The 14,391-nt window shown below is 53.0% G+C and overlaps 1 protein-coding gene across 1 annotated transcript in view; it reads right to left on the bottom strand.

The window, feature by feature from the left end:
- Positions 1-13,117, bottom strand: part of CNTNAP2 (contactin associated protein-like 2) — a 1,206,610-nt gene extending 1,193,493 nt beyond the window's left edge. Inside the window, exons 1-2 of the mRNA XM_006887275.1 lie at positions 13,027-13,117; positions 11,769-11,879 (exon numbers count right to left, since the gene is read on the bottom strand). Of these exons, the coding sequence (XP_006887337.1) occupies positions 11,769-11,879; positions 13,027-13,117 (202 nt within the window). The remainder of the gene's footprint in view (positions 1-11,768; positions 11,880-13,026) is intronic.
- Positions 13,118-14,391: the final 1,274 nt, after the last annotated feature.

Below are 14,391 nucleotides of genomic sequence, written 5' to 3'. Positions count from 1 at the left end.
GGCTTCACTGATCAGAGAACTGTCTTTGCATTATCACGTGTCAGTGGTGCGTGGAACAGAGTTTTTCGCTGACGCTTACAAGTGCTCTTTAGTAGTACTAGCAATGCATGTTTCAGGCTTAATAACCCTTAGCACATTGGGCCATCGGGTGACGAGGGCCGCACTGGAGCACTCCCCATCACAGGCGGTGTCCCAACGTGGACATTACAGTCGTGGGGGTTTACTCTGGGTCACTCCCCATCACAGGCGGTGTCCCACTTGTTGACATTAGTCATGGTGGGAGCACTCTGGGGCACTCCCCATCACAGGCTGTGGCCCAATGTGGACACTGCTAACCTGGGCTGATGCTGGGTGTGAGTGAGCCAGGCCTCACGGCCACAGCACGTGACAGAGTGCCCGAGCCCCCCAGAATCTGAGCCTGCTCTGCTCTGGAAGAGAGATCGTTCCACCACAGGAAGCTTCCTACTTCAATCTCCACGTCAGGATGCAAAGCATTAGGCACATCTACCTGTACCAGGCTGCTCCGACACCGGTACTTCCCTCCGGGAAATAAGGAAGGGCTTTTCTCTCTCAAGAGGTGTAATCCTTACCGAATAATGCCTTCTCCTGTAATTAGGAAACTATGTCTGTGGCCATCATGCATTTGCTATGGCTGACACATCTCCCTGCCATTACATGCACACCCAGAATTCCGAGGGAGCATGAGTGCTGTGGGGGAGCAGGGCTTGGTTTTTCCTGGCCCAGGTCCACTGTGGGCGCTGAGCCCCTCCCTGGGAGCACACCCCCAAGGCATCTAGTCCAGTCCCTGTGGTTCTCACCTGTGCCTGGGTCAGTCCGCCTGCTTCACAGAGAACAGGCTTCCAGCTGTCTGAAGTCCAGAAGCCTCACGTGTGTTCCCCATGAGCAGTGGCCCCAGGTGTCCACAGTGCTCGTGCAAGATCCCATTACATACTGACCTCTGACCTCCACAGGCCCTTGAGAAAGACACACCCAAGTCTTAGCCCAGAACCTGGTCTTATTTGGAAACCGTTTTTGCTGAGCTGATCAGATTAGTTAACATGAAGCCATCACGGCACAGGGAGGGTCTTACGGCTACATGACTGACATAGATGGACAGAGACGTGGCTTGGACAGACATGGACAAGAGCTGGGAGTCCCAGACTCAGGGAGACACCAAAAGAGAGCCCTCTGGTGGACAGCGTGGCCTGGTCGACAATGGACACAGGCTGGAGTCCTCAGACCTGCCCAGAAACTCACTTGTTTTGTTTAAAACCACCTCTTTGAGTTCTTTTAGACAGTTGTTGTTGTTAAGTGTCATTGAGTCAAGTACAGCTCACAGCACCCTATGACCAGCTGACCTGAATTCTGCCCTGTCCTGCGCCAGCCTCACACCCTCTGACATACCTGAGCCCAGGACTACAGTCACTGTGTCTGTCCATCTCGTTGAGGGTCTTCCTCTCCTTCGCTGACCCTCCATCTTTCCAAGAAACAGCCTCTGGACACACCTCACTCAAGAACGAGTTTTTTCATCTGGCAGTCCATGATACAGAAAATACTCCCTCCCAACGTCACACTTCAAATGCATCGACGCTTTTAAAATCTTCCTTATTCACTGCTATGCTTTTACATGCATAGGGAGTGATTCCTCACAAACTGGGGTTAGAAAACCTCCAAAATCTGGCAGGGTCCACTGTACAGGGAGAGCTGCAGCGCCCCAGGATGATTCTCCGTGAGAATCTCCGCGAACCTTCACTGCTGACACGCCAGCAGCAGATCCGCAATTTCAGGCTTCGACAAAGTGGCTAATGCCTTTACTACTCAGTTACTCCTCGCTATGCTATTTGTAAATTACTAAGGAAATCAAACTTTTCCAAGTGTATGTCACAGCAATAGGGAAGTTCCAAAGATCTACAATATTTTAATATTAAATGAAAACAAAACTCCAGTGTCCATCTCTCTGCTTCATTCACTGGCCATAAGGTGTCCCTTCTCTGTCCCTCCTCTCCTCTCCATCAGGGTCTCTGTCCTATCCACCCACCCATCTCCTCGTGTGACTCACAGAATGCTAGCTACAGGCAGGGGCTCCGAATCCTGCCCAGCACACACAGGAAGGCTGGTTTTTGGACTGGTGTCATTTCAGTGTATTCATGAAAATATTCATGCTGGGCCACCTGGGTGTTTCCCCAGTCCCTGGACCCCAGGAGGCTGGAACCCCACCTGGGTGGAGATGTTAGGCTGAGGGCGAGCTAACACAACACCTTCTTGTTTGCAGGGCTGGTGCCTCCTTGGCCAACTCTTCCAAGAACAACCAACAGTGTTTGTTTTGTGCAAAGGAGCCTGGTTTCCACCATGGGATGTGTGTCACTTGGAGCCCATCCCAGTGAAGAACAAGGTCTGCTGCGTCTCTCCTCATCTCTCCGCAGGACAGGGTCACCCTCCATCAATGACTACATGCTGAACTCTACCCAGAGAAGAAAGCAAAACCAACTAGACAAATAAAAACATAACTGGGAAATACTTGGCCCAATGGTTACTTACCAAGACACCTGATAGGCAGAAGGTAAGAGGGAAAGTAAAGGGAATCTTTTTTTCCTCAGAATTTCTAGGAAATAAAGCTATTCTCCCAACAACAGGCCACTGGGAGGGAGAGGGCAATAGCGGGGCCACCTGCCTCTGGAAAGGAAGGACACAGTCCCTGAGGGAATCTTATCGCCACAGGATCCAGGTACTATGCACGCCCCACACAGATGTCCCCACAGGATCCGGGTACTATCCATGCCCCACACAGACCTGGCTCTGATCCATCGGGGAGATTCTGACTCCACCTTCTTTGGGTTGAGTTTTATTCTTGTGCCTCATTTCCTTCCATTTCGTTGACTTCCGGTGTGACTTCCTCTACGTGTGTCTCGAATATTGAGAGTGTTGGTGACTTAGGGAAACATTGCTTCTGTCAGGGGTGGCACACGGAGCTGCACTTGAGGAGTTTTTCCTTATTTCAATTCTCTCCTGAGACACAGAGCACGGGTCTCGTTGCTTGGCTCCAACGCGCACTGTCCTCGTGTGTACGATACGTCATGCACTGTCCTCTCTCTTCCGAGTCAACATGAGTCGCACAAACTCAGGAGCAAGCTCCATGGAGGGGATTTTGGTTGGACTGGGGGTGTGTGGAGGGGGGCAGACATGTCTTAAAATTGTTCTGTTATTTACAAATATTTAACATTCATACTTTTACTTCCTGATTGTCAAGACACAGATAACAAAGGCACAAAGAAATCAGAACGCTGTGCATTAGTCAGAAGATTTCTCAGAAATACAATAGAGGGATGGCTTCATCCTGCATTCGAGAACACATGTGGGAAACCCGCCAGTGCCCCAAAGTCAACTCAGCTCCATCTTCCTAAGGAAACTCTGGGAGGCTGCAGGCGTGGCCTGGGCCGTGGACGCTGGCCCTGAGCTCCAAGCCGGGCAGGGCCACGGCATTCCGGCGTTCTCTCTCGAGCTCAGCCGTCTTTCCCCCCGTGGAGCTCAGTCTATGTCTGCATCACCCCGCCTGTCTGCACAAGGAGCAGGTAGCACCTGTGTCTCCCCCTCCAGTTATTGGGGTTTGGTTCTGAGAGTCAGATGTGACTCAGTGACCCCAGAGAAGGACTTCTGCTTTGTGGGAGCGAATGGAGGGACTTCCTCTCGTGGACTCACTGGGGGAGTTTGAACCATCAGCCTTTTGGTCAGCAGCTGGCGGTGTAGCCACTGTGCCCCCGGGGACCCTGGTAAACATTATGACAGGGCTCGCTTCAGTTGACACCCTGTTTCACAGGACAGACAGCACCACGTCACAGCTGGCAGAAGGACGACCAGGGCTCCCTGAGGTTTGCCCGGAGGGCCACCCTGTCACTAGGCACTGTTGACAGCAGGGGCCTCAGCACGTAGGGCCGACAGAGCTAAGTGTGCAGAATGACCACAGCCCCTGAGCCCGGGGCACAACCCCCACTGGGCACAGTGTGGACCGAGGTGGCAGAGCACAGAGGGGCGCCCAGGGCACCCGGGCTCCACAGCACACCCTGCTCTGACCTGCAGCCCTTCTGCTGGCCAGGGTCACCACTTCTCTACTCTCTGTCCCACTCCTGAAACACCATCTAAATCATTCTCTTCTGGAGACCACGTGCGACTGCATGGAACACCTAGCTATTGTGCACTAGGAGAGGGGACACTCGTGGTCCTTTGTCACCCACTGACACCAAACAGAATAATAAAAACAACCAACCAGACTTCCTGGAGGCGGACATGGTAACCTCGGTCAGCTCTCAACCAAAGCTGGACGTTGGATTCCACTCAGTGACGACTTGAAAGGAAGGTCAGATTGTCCGCTTCAAAACCACCCCCTAGGAACCTCAGTCACTGCTGACCATGGGGGCCAGCGGGGGTCAGTCAGCTCCAGGCTCTGGGAACCTCAGTCCACACGGTCACAATGACTATGCTCAGCTCCAGGCTCTGGGAACCTCGGTCCAAGTGATCCACTCTGATCATCATGGGGGCCGTGGGGTCATTCAGCTCCAGGATACTGGTCAACCATCCAGACCACAGAAATTAGCAAACAGTTCAGCTCAGAGGGCCTCTCACTCCCAGCTCTCCAGGACACACAGGAAGAAGAGGGGTCAACCCAGCCTTCACCACGCCAAGGTCCAATAAAGACCACGTGGGCACCTGTGCACCAGGTGTGAGTGCTACGAACGAGCAAACCAGCTCCACTTGCCACTGGGTGGGGCTGATAGCCAGCACCTGCCCCGGGGTGCCTGCCACGCCGCTGCTGACACAAAACAGGTGTGACACCCACACCCCTCAGGACTGGAGCCACCTGCCAGCTGTCAGCATGGGCACAGGTCCGGGCAGCGAGGACCTCCAACACCAGCGGGGTGGTTCCCTGCTGCCTCGAGACCCAAGAGCAGGCTCTCCAATGCTTCACAAGCCACTGCTTCGGGATGTGAGTGTGTGCGTGCGCACACAGAGCACGGGGATGTTCTCAGCTTACACCTGGAGCTCTTGCACACGTGTGCGCGTGTGCACACACACGCGAACCCTGCACCTCACTGGTCCCCCTGCCGCAGCGAGGGGGTCGTGAACAAGCACAAAGGAGAAGGGAACCATGCATCCATCCTGAATTCCCGTTCCTGCAAGAACACAAAAACAGCCAAAAAAAAAAAAAAGTAAAGCAAAGTGGCTTTTGGGAGCTTAACCTTTCTGCATTTTGCTTTTACATTTTAATGTCACAGAGGCAAGAACAATAAAAACAGACAGTCTTAAATGTCACGGTTTATTGTCAGCAGTATTCATGTCAAGCATATATCTGGGCTCGCTTTAAAGCAGGGACGTGAGTAAACAACATCGGCTGCTCATTTCCTGGGCAGAGAAGGTTCCAGGAAGCCCCTGGGCAGCCTCAGCCTGCACTCCTGCCCCCGCCCGCCAGGGTCCCGAGGACGTGAGACCTTCTGTCTTTCTGCCGGGGATCAGCTCCCCAAGAGCGGGACAGAATGTAACTCACAGCAGCACAGGTTCCTTTTTTTATTTTATTTTTTTTTCGGGGGTGGGGAGGAGTCTTCTCCTTTGCTGACCTTCCACCTTTCCAAAAATGATGTCACTACAGGTTCCTTTTCTATATCCTTGTACATGGGATACATTAAAGGCTTCACGTACAATCTGTTGTTGTTGTTGTTGTTATGTGCTGTCGAGTTGCCTGCAACTCATAGTGACCCTCGTACTGCAGCTCTGGACCCTGCCCTGTCCTGAGCCAGCCTCACCGTCTCTGACACCCCTGCCCCCATTACCACAGTCACTGCGTCAATCCATCTCATCCATCCAGAGTCTTCCTCTCCTGCACTGTCCCTCCACCCTTCCAAGCATGATGGCCTTCCCCTAGGACTGAACCCTCCTGGCCACCTGCCCAAAGTACAGAGATGAAGCTTCAAACTCCTTGCCTCCAATTAGCAAAGAGAAAGACAAGAATAAACATTTACTGTCTAAATAGTACCATTGCCACTGATGCTAGAATGAATTAGAAAGGGAAGTTCAAATTTTAAAACTTATAAAGATTTCCCCAAATACTGTCTATTTTTAAGGTTACTTAACAGACAGGAAGAACTCTGACAGAGCAGTGGTTAAACACTCTGCTGGAAACATAAAGGTTGGTGGTTCAAACACACTGACTTCTCAACAAGAGGAGAGGGCCATCTGCTTCCATAACAATCTTGGGAACTCTATGGGCTGCTGTTGTCTATCCTGCAAGGGCTGTGAGGAGAAGTCAGCTGGACAACAGTGGATTAGCAGACAGGGGGTGAGGCCCTAGGTGGTAGGGTCTGTCTGGACTAACGCAGACCAGGGAAAGGAGGTGGGCCTCAGCCCTATGGAGCAGGTGCAGTGAGCAGGAGAGTGGAGTGTTTCAGAGACCTCCCTCCACAGGCTCGTACTGTGAGGATGAAATCTATGAAATGACCTCAAATCTTGTTCTTGGAAAAATACAATGCCAGGTCCTACTGAAGGAGGCTGGGCAGTGTGCTGGCTAACTCGCTTGGCTGACTCTCAGCCCATGGTCAAAAGTCTGAAGCCACAGAACTCTCCACAGGAAAAAGACATGCCAGTCTGCACTCCAGACCCAGAAACCAGAGGGGCAGCCTGCTCTGGCCTAAAGGGTCAGACTTGGGGGACCCTGGATGCAGGGGGGGTCGACAAAGCACTGCCTGTGCCACACACTTCTGAAAACACCCACTTGTTTAAATCGAGTCACGTTCTCGTTCCAAATTGAAGTCACTATGACAGAAGAATCAACGTCTCTGAGCTGCAGTGTTGGAGAAGAGCTGAGTGTCCCACGGGCTGCCAAAAGGACCGATATGTGTCCTAGAGAAAGTGCGGCCAGAGGGCTCCTTACAGGCGAGAGCAGTGAGGCTTCCTCTCTCACACCTGAACACGCTGCTGAAGAGGCTGCTCCTTGGAGAGAGGACAACACGCTTGGCAAGGTGAAGGGGCAGTGACACAGAGGAGGACCCTCTGCCGGGTGAACTGACACGGTGACTGCAGCAATAGACTCAAGGGTGTCAGACGATGAGGACGGCGCAGGACAGGACAGGGTTCCGATCTGCCGTTGACAGGGTCACTATGAGTCACGCTGGACGGCGCGTAATAACAACCACACATCCTGCATGTCGCAGGGAGGGGGACAATCAGCGCAGCCTTCCGTATTGTGCTCACAGTGAGGTCCGTCCGCTGGAGGATACGCACAGGTGCCAGCCTTCCAGGCGGTCAGCTCTTCACACTGTGGAACAGGACAGCCTGGAAAGGCCACTTCACAGAGCCTGGTGGTGCAGGGGCGACGCGCTTAGGCCACTAATCAAAAGGCTAGTGGTTCAGATCCACTAGTGGCCACCGCAGCCTCCTCCTTAGAGACACAGCTTTGGAAAGCCCGGGGGGCAGGTCTCCCCAGGCTGTGGGGTCGCTAAGGTGGGAACCGATGATGGCACACAGCATCAGTGGGTCACAGACACGGATCGGACAGCTCTCAGCCTGAAGGTGCCACCAGGGGGGAACTCTGACACCCGGCTGATCCGCCCTCCACGGGGGCTTCCAAGGCGGGAGGAGGATGCCTGTCCATCCGCCCTGAAGCTGCTGGTGGACGTGGACGGCAGCAGACGCACAGCCTCTGGGCCAGCAGTGAAGCTCACTGAAGACTACAGCACTGGGCCAGGTTTGCTCTCAGGAGCAGATTTGAAGACATTCACAGGTCGCTTAGAAATCTGCAAACAGCGCTGACCTAAAGGAATTAGCTGGAACGTTATTCCTTTCAAGGGAGCTCTGGGCAGAGTGTACAGAGTTGTGCTCTCACCAAGGGTGGTCCTTCCAGGGCGGCTCTGAGTGAGGAGAGGCAACCTTCCTCATCCGTCCACGGCCTCACAAAGCCAAAACAGGGCCATCTACAGGCCAGCGCGGTGGAGCGGCAAGGGTAGGTGCCCAGCTCAAACGCCCATGACCCCAGCAGCACCAAAGCCTCCAGTTAGCCCACCTGCTGAAGCCAACCTCCAGGCCACACCATCCGAGAGCTGTCAAATCCAGATGCAGAAATGTACCCTAAACGCCCAAGACCGCAGGGACTTCCCAACACTCGGAAGGACCCCGGCTGACGTGTGTCATGTGGACATGTCTGTCACAGCGTCTCACCGACGTGAGGGTGCTGTGCCTGTCCCCAGAGATGATGCCTGAAAGGGGGGTGTTGGGATGTTGGGGTGCCAACAGAAGCACCCTGACACACGGCATCTTCTCAGCCAGCTCTGACAGTGCAGGGGTGTGCGTGAGAGTGTGTAGCACACGCCAACACTCCACACCGCGACAACAACGTTCTAGGAAAAATGCCACAGACACAGCTTTCTAGAAAAGTGGGATTAAAAGCCAGCGTAATGGAGACGGCTGCCAAGGCAGAAACACGCGTTCAGATCTGCAAATTAAACAGGCATGTCCGATTAAGGAAACCAACCCCTGCCTGGCAGACACGCCCCACCCGGCCACCTCCTCCACACACGGCCACACCTGGTCACCACCTCCACACAGCACATACGGCCACTGTTCTGCCTGGTCACCTCCTCCACATGCAGTGCCCGGTCACCTCCTCCACACACGGCCACGCCCCGCCAGGCGGTCACCTCCACACAGCACATACGACCACTGTTCTGCCTGGTCACCTCCTTCACATACGGCCACGCTCCGTGTGTTCCCACATCACTGGCTCATTTCACCTCTTTTAAAAAGTCCTGGCACAGTGAAAAGTTTTACTTATGTTTGTTTTTGTTGTTAGGTGCCGTCGAGTTGTAGACGACTCACAGCGACCCTATGAACGAAAGGCCTGAGCTCTGTTCACAGAGTTTCCGGAGGCAAGCCATTTCAGAAGTGGAAGCCGCTCCTACTTCCAAGCTTGTTTTAATTGGGAAACTCCAGCAAACACTGTCCACCATGGGTAACACTTATGTTTAGGAGGAAGAATTTTTTAAATTAAGATAAACTCAGAAGACAACTCAAATTCTGCAGAAAAGCTGAATCAAAGAACTTGGTTTAAAAGATTTAGGAGAAATAATCTAAAGTATGTTTTGTTTTGTTTTTTATTGTTTATTTTTTAATTTTTTTGTTAAAAATAGTAAATTATTCTTTAGAATTCTCAACATGAGTATTTAGATATTTCTTTCTTTTTAAAGTAGTTAAAAGTATTGGGATGAGAGGAAGAAATGAGAGTAGTGGGGAGCTGGAGGGGCACAGTGAGCTCACACTGTAAATGCCACTTTGTTCTTAGGTTCCGTCAACTGAGAATGGACTCTTGGCTGACCCTCCAGTGGATTTTCTGAGGCTGTAAACTTCATGGGGAAACCATCCACCTTTCTCCAATGCAGCAGCAGGTGGACTTGAACTGTGCACCTTCGGGTTGGCAGCACAGCTCCTGGTCACTAAGTCACCAGAGCTCAATAAACGAGGCTGACGGTGTGCAATCAGGGAAGAGTCACATGGGCCATAGAAAGCAGGGACAGGAGCCACTGCAGGCTGAAGGGGCCCCTGGGAGCTCAGACTGTCTCAATGAAAGACACTGCAGGTTTCCCCGGAGCGAGCACTGAGAAAATGAACCAGTGTGGAGTGTAAGTCTGTAGGCGGCCTAGAAATAGAGCTTTCTCCCACGTATGATGTCACTCCAAAACATTACATCAACAATGTCACAGCAAAGAATCACACAGCATTTTGGCTTCCTGGTGCACATGAAAGCTATATTCCCAGAGCCTTGAGTTCCCACGGAGGCTCGGAGTGAGACACACCCCACACCCACGGGGTCTGTACCCCTGGTCTAACGTTTCCCACGTTCTTGATGGAGGACCTCCACAGTTCCTGGACCCGCTCTGCACGGTTATCTGGAGCTTCCTGGAGCCTAGCCCTCCCTGTAGGAATATCCCTGCCCTCTTGGTCACTCTTGTGACCATAGTCCACTACTGCTTCTCCTCCTGTCATCTTCTGAAGAGGCCTGGGGTGGGATTACTGTCCTGTGTTCTAACATCTTCAAGTCTCACGTCTTTCTAGCTGTAGTCATGGTTTTGTTTATTGCCAATGACATTGTATGGGCAAACTGTTCTTCCACTTTGCCACCTTTAAACAGAATTACAGGTAGCTTCTCATAACAGACCATGCGCTCAGACCACCACCTGGTCAGTATGAAGTCTGCACTAATCAGAACTCTGGGACGTCAAAGGGCCAAACTAATCCCCACTGAAAGAAATACCTGAGAGGTGAGGATGGTGAGCCTTCGACTCACAAAGGACATCACGCTTAGAAAACAGAGTCACTAGAAGAGAGGAGGGCCATGGATGAGATGGACGGGCAGAGAGACTGGCAGTGGGCTAAGCCCAGCAGAGGCTGTGCCGATGGCGCAGGGCCGGGCAGGACTTGGGTTCACTGTGTGGTGTGAGGCCTTCACGAGCTGGCGATGGTGCAATGACCCAACAGCACTCAGATCTACTCTCACGGCAGAGCCACACTTTAAGTCTGTCGTTCTCTGCCTGTTTTTCACCGAGACATTTTCCTGCTTAAAGCCATTTCAGACTTCTGTGGGTTTCTACACATCCTATATTCAATGTCTAATGTCTGTCTGTCTTCTGTATTTTTTCCCGCCATATCTCTTTGCTGGTGTAGTTTTTCTTTCTTGTTTACAGTTCCCCCAGCCCTGTGGTTAGATTAATCTTTGTGTTTATGGCTACTCCTTCCTGGAAGGCACTTGTTTCCTGTGTCTTTATCATCCATGCTGCCTCGTCCACGTGGACTGTGGTTTGAGAGGAAGTTACAGGATTTACTATTTCTTGTTCCTTCTCTATTTAAGCTTCCATTCTTTGCTATTTGTGTCTGCATTCCTCTGAAGCATGAGTTATTTTAAGTTTCCGACATGACTTGTGTTCTCTACTCTCTGTGAACTGCTGTTGACTTTTCAATCTCCATTTATTTACTAATGAGGCCATGATTTCAAAGTCTGGAGCGCCAGCCCTGGGCAGAGTCTCGTTGGTTCTCAGTTCTTAGCTGCAAAGCTAAGTCTGGGCTGCGGGAGAAATTTCAGGAGACCTCTGCTGCCTCGTCCTGCACTCTCAGCACAAAGCCAGTTTGAACAATTAAAAGAGGCAAACCCTGACTGTAAACAGTTCTTCACACACGGCACACCTGGGGCCCACTCTTCAAGGGCTCTCTGAGTGACTTCCCGACAACCAGTTCCCTCCACTTGCGTTTCAGGACTGAAGCCTCTCAGCCACGCAGTGTCTTTGTGTCCTTTGAATTCCTTGCTCCATGTGGCCCCACAGCCTCTTCTCCACTTCCCTTCTCTCACTTCCTTCTCAAGTTCTCTTTATTTGTACCTCAGTAGTGCACAGAAAGATGGGGGCATTTCAGGAGCCTACTAACAGTTACATAATAAAATGCAGATTTGAAATGTCACTGTCAAAGTCTGTGCTGTCACCTGTCACCAGTCCCTGAGTGCAGTGACCCCTACCCAAGAGAATTAAACACGCCCTGTCCTGCGTCCCCCATGTCTCTGTGGAGGCCAGGGGTTATGCTAGCTGATTTTCAAGAGTGGATGACCAGGCCTTTATTCCTGGTCTGTCTAAACTTCACTTCAACTGGCTTAACATCTTAGCAGTGTCCCAGCTGCCAGATGAGCCCTGGCTGTCCTCGTCCCCTACACAGACTGGTCAGCAGAGAAGACAGAAGCCACCACTTACCCCCACGCTTGTTGATCCTGGCGTAGCCGGGGGAATAACTGCTGGACAGGAGGGAGGAGCTGCTGAAAGCCGCGTGGGGGAGCCCCGAGACCAGGGGCTCGTCGCATTTTTCTGAAATGAAGAGAGAGAACTTGATCAATGTCTCCAATCAGGACTGGTAAGCGTTAAGACAGAGTCTGAGGCCTTGTAAAATCGCGGGTACAGCATTCAGCAGATGCTCAGACATTAGCCAACCCAACGATGCCAAACACACCAAATCACAGATGTGTGCAAGCACCTCTGCTCTTCACCAGCTGGGACAAAACAGACACAGCTCTCACGGCAGGCCTGCTGTGTTAGCAGCGAAAGCAGACCCAGGCTGAGAGGGGACGTGTCTTGCTCAGCGGCACCTCCTGGGACTCTCTGGTCTTCACATATTACAGGGACAGAGAGTGAGGACCTCTGGGACTGGAGAGCAGGCCAAGGCCAGAGAAACCTCATCTGTCCAAAGGTAAAGGACTAAGACACACGCATGTCACAAGGGAAGTGTCCCTGCATGGAAACTGGGGGCAGGTGAAAGTGACTGTCCCATCTGAGGACCACCTGCCCCAGGACCAGAGGCCTCTGCCGCCCACGCCCCAGGCCTCCCACCCGCCCTGCAGTGACACACGGCTTCTGCTGCCTGCCTGGCGTTCTCGTTCCCCACCATCGAGTGTCAGGATCCACCACGACATCTCTGTCTCGGGAGACCACCTCACCCTGGAACAGCACAGGCCCCAGGCACCTCGGGCATCACTGGGTCTCTGTGAGTGGACACTGACTAAAGGACACCCAACATCAACCATCAGCAAAATCAACCAGGGACGAGCTCGTGGCTGCAGGCCCTGTTGCTGGTGGGGACGTGGTCTCTGCTGTGTCCACCTCTGACCTCTTGGTGAATTCAGGTGCTCTAGAGGTCTCCCGCCCTCCTCACCGCCCTCCCAGCCCTTCTCGCTCCTACGGCTCCTCATTGCCAGGGGACCCTGATCACATGCCTCCTGTCACATGAGCTGGCCCACCTCTCAGAACGCCACGCGGCTGCCCTGTCTCCTGACCACACGCTGTGTGGGTCCCCTCGCAGCTCTGCTCACATCCTGCCCACTTCAGTCACCCGTCACTGCCTGCTGGCCTCCCTCTACTAGACCGGCGGCTCCACGGGCCAAGCGTTCATGGACTGGTTTAATGCAGATCTACCAGGTGCTCGAGACTACAGGCCTCCAACAACATCTGCAGAACCAACCCAGGTAAACAAGAACCATCCAGACCCAGACCCCAAACTGTCTGAGTGCCGGGATGTCGTCACCAGAGTCGTGACCAAGAGGAATCGCCATGGTGCTCGCCCAGTCTCTGCACACTGCCCAACAGTGGACTAACATCCACAACCACACTCAAGCCGGAGCTGTCCTCTCAGCCCCAGCATGCCAAACCCAAGATTCCAGTCACGTGCAAGTCTGTCTCAAGGAGGGTCGTCCTCTCTGCCTCTGACCCTCTGTCTGCCAAGTACAATGCCTTTTGCCAGGAACTGGTGGCTCCTGACCTGACAAAGTATGTGAGATGGAATGCCACATCCTTACCTCTAAACAGTACCCTGGCTGCAATTCATCCAAGACAGATTGGGATGTAAGAATTGAAGATGTTAAACAGGCAGAATGGGGGGTGAAAACAGCCCAGAGAGTTGAAGCAGCTTAACGACGATCAGAGTGACTGTTCTGGACATGAAACTTGTCAGAGATGGTAAAGCCACTCAAGACGTGCCGTACTGTCCCAGCCTGCCATGATGAACTACTCGTTTTTATTTCCAACTGTAATCATGGTTATTACATAGCCACACGCCAGCGAGTCAGCTTGCTTGTTGTGCTGTAACTTACATCTCAGCCGTCTGCAGACATTAAATACTGGCAAATCAGGCCAACCCCAAGAGAGAGTCGGACCCTTTATCCAGCAGTAAAAAGAGATGGAAGGCGAGCGTGAACATCTGAGCTGATTTAGGGGCACATCTTGGGCTGGGACGAGGTCCAAGGCAGGGCCAGGCGCCACGGCTGTGTCTGCTGCCCTTCCAGGGACTCTTGGACAGGAAGGCAGGAGCAGATGGGCCTGGGGTTTTATGTTCATGGGATGTGAGCCCATCAGGAAGGCAGGCTGGCGGTTGGAACCTGCACTGACTAGCAGAGAAGGGATACGCCTGTCCTTCACCCTAGAGGGCAGGGTGGGGATGGTCCCGGCCAGCAGGTGCTGGGAAGGCCCAGGCCATGGGTTTCAGTACCACAGTGACCAGGGATGGGGTCGGTGCAGCTGATTGGAAATAACGCAGGTTTTCACAGCACCAGCCCTCATAAGGCAGCGTCCTCTGCACGTTCTGGATCAGAGGTCAATGCACAGGAACATGGCATTGTGACCAGCACATCGCCCGCCTGCTGCCCACAGCCCTGTGCCCCAGAGCCTCCTCTCCTCTGATGGTATGGCCACCCCGCAGGGGGATACAACCCCACAGGCTCCCCACTCCCTCTCGAGGCTGGGGTGCAATACTCAGCGCTGACCACTCGCCTGCCCCTTGGGCTCAAGGCTTCCTGTTCATCCTGAGAAGAGACTGGGGACCAAGGCCAAG

This window comes from Elephantulus edwardii, unplaced genomic scaffold, assembly GCF_000299155.1.
Source record: "Elephantulus edwardii isolate Elephantulus edwardi_28Jun2011 unplaced genomic scaffold, EleEdw1.0 scaffold00055, whole genome shotgun sequence".
NCBI lineage: Eukaryota > Metazoa > Chordata > Mammalia > Macroscelidea > Macroscelididae > Elephantulus > Elephantulus edwardii.
The sequence above is the reverse complement of the archived record's forward strand: the minus strand, read 5'-3'. Positions and strand labels throughout refer to the sequence as shown.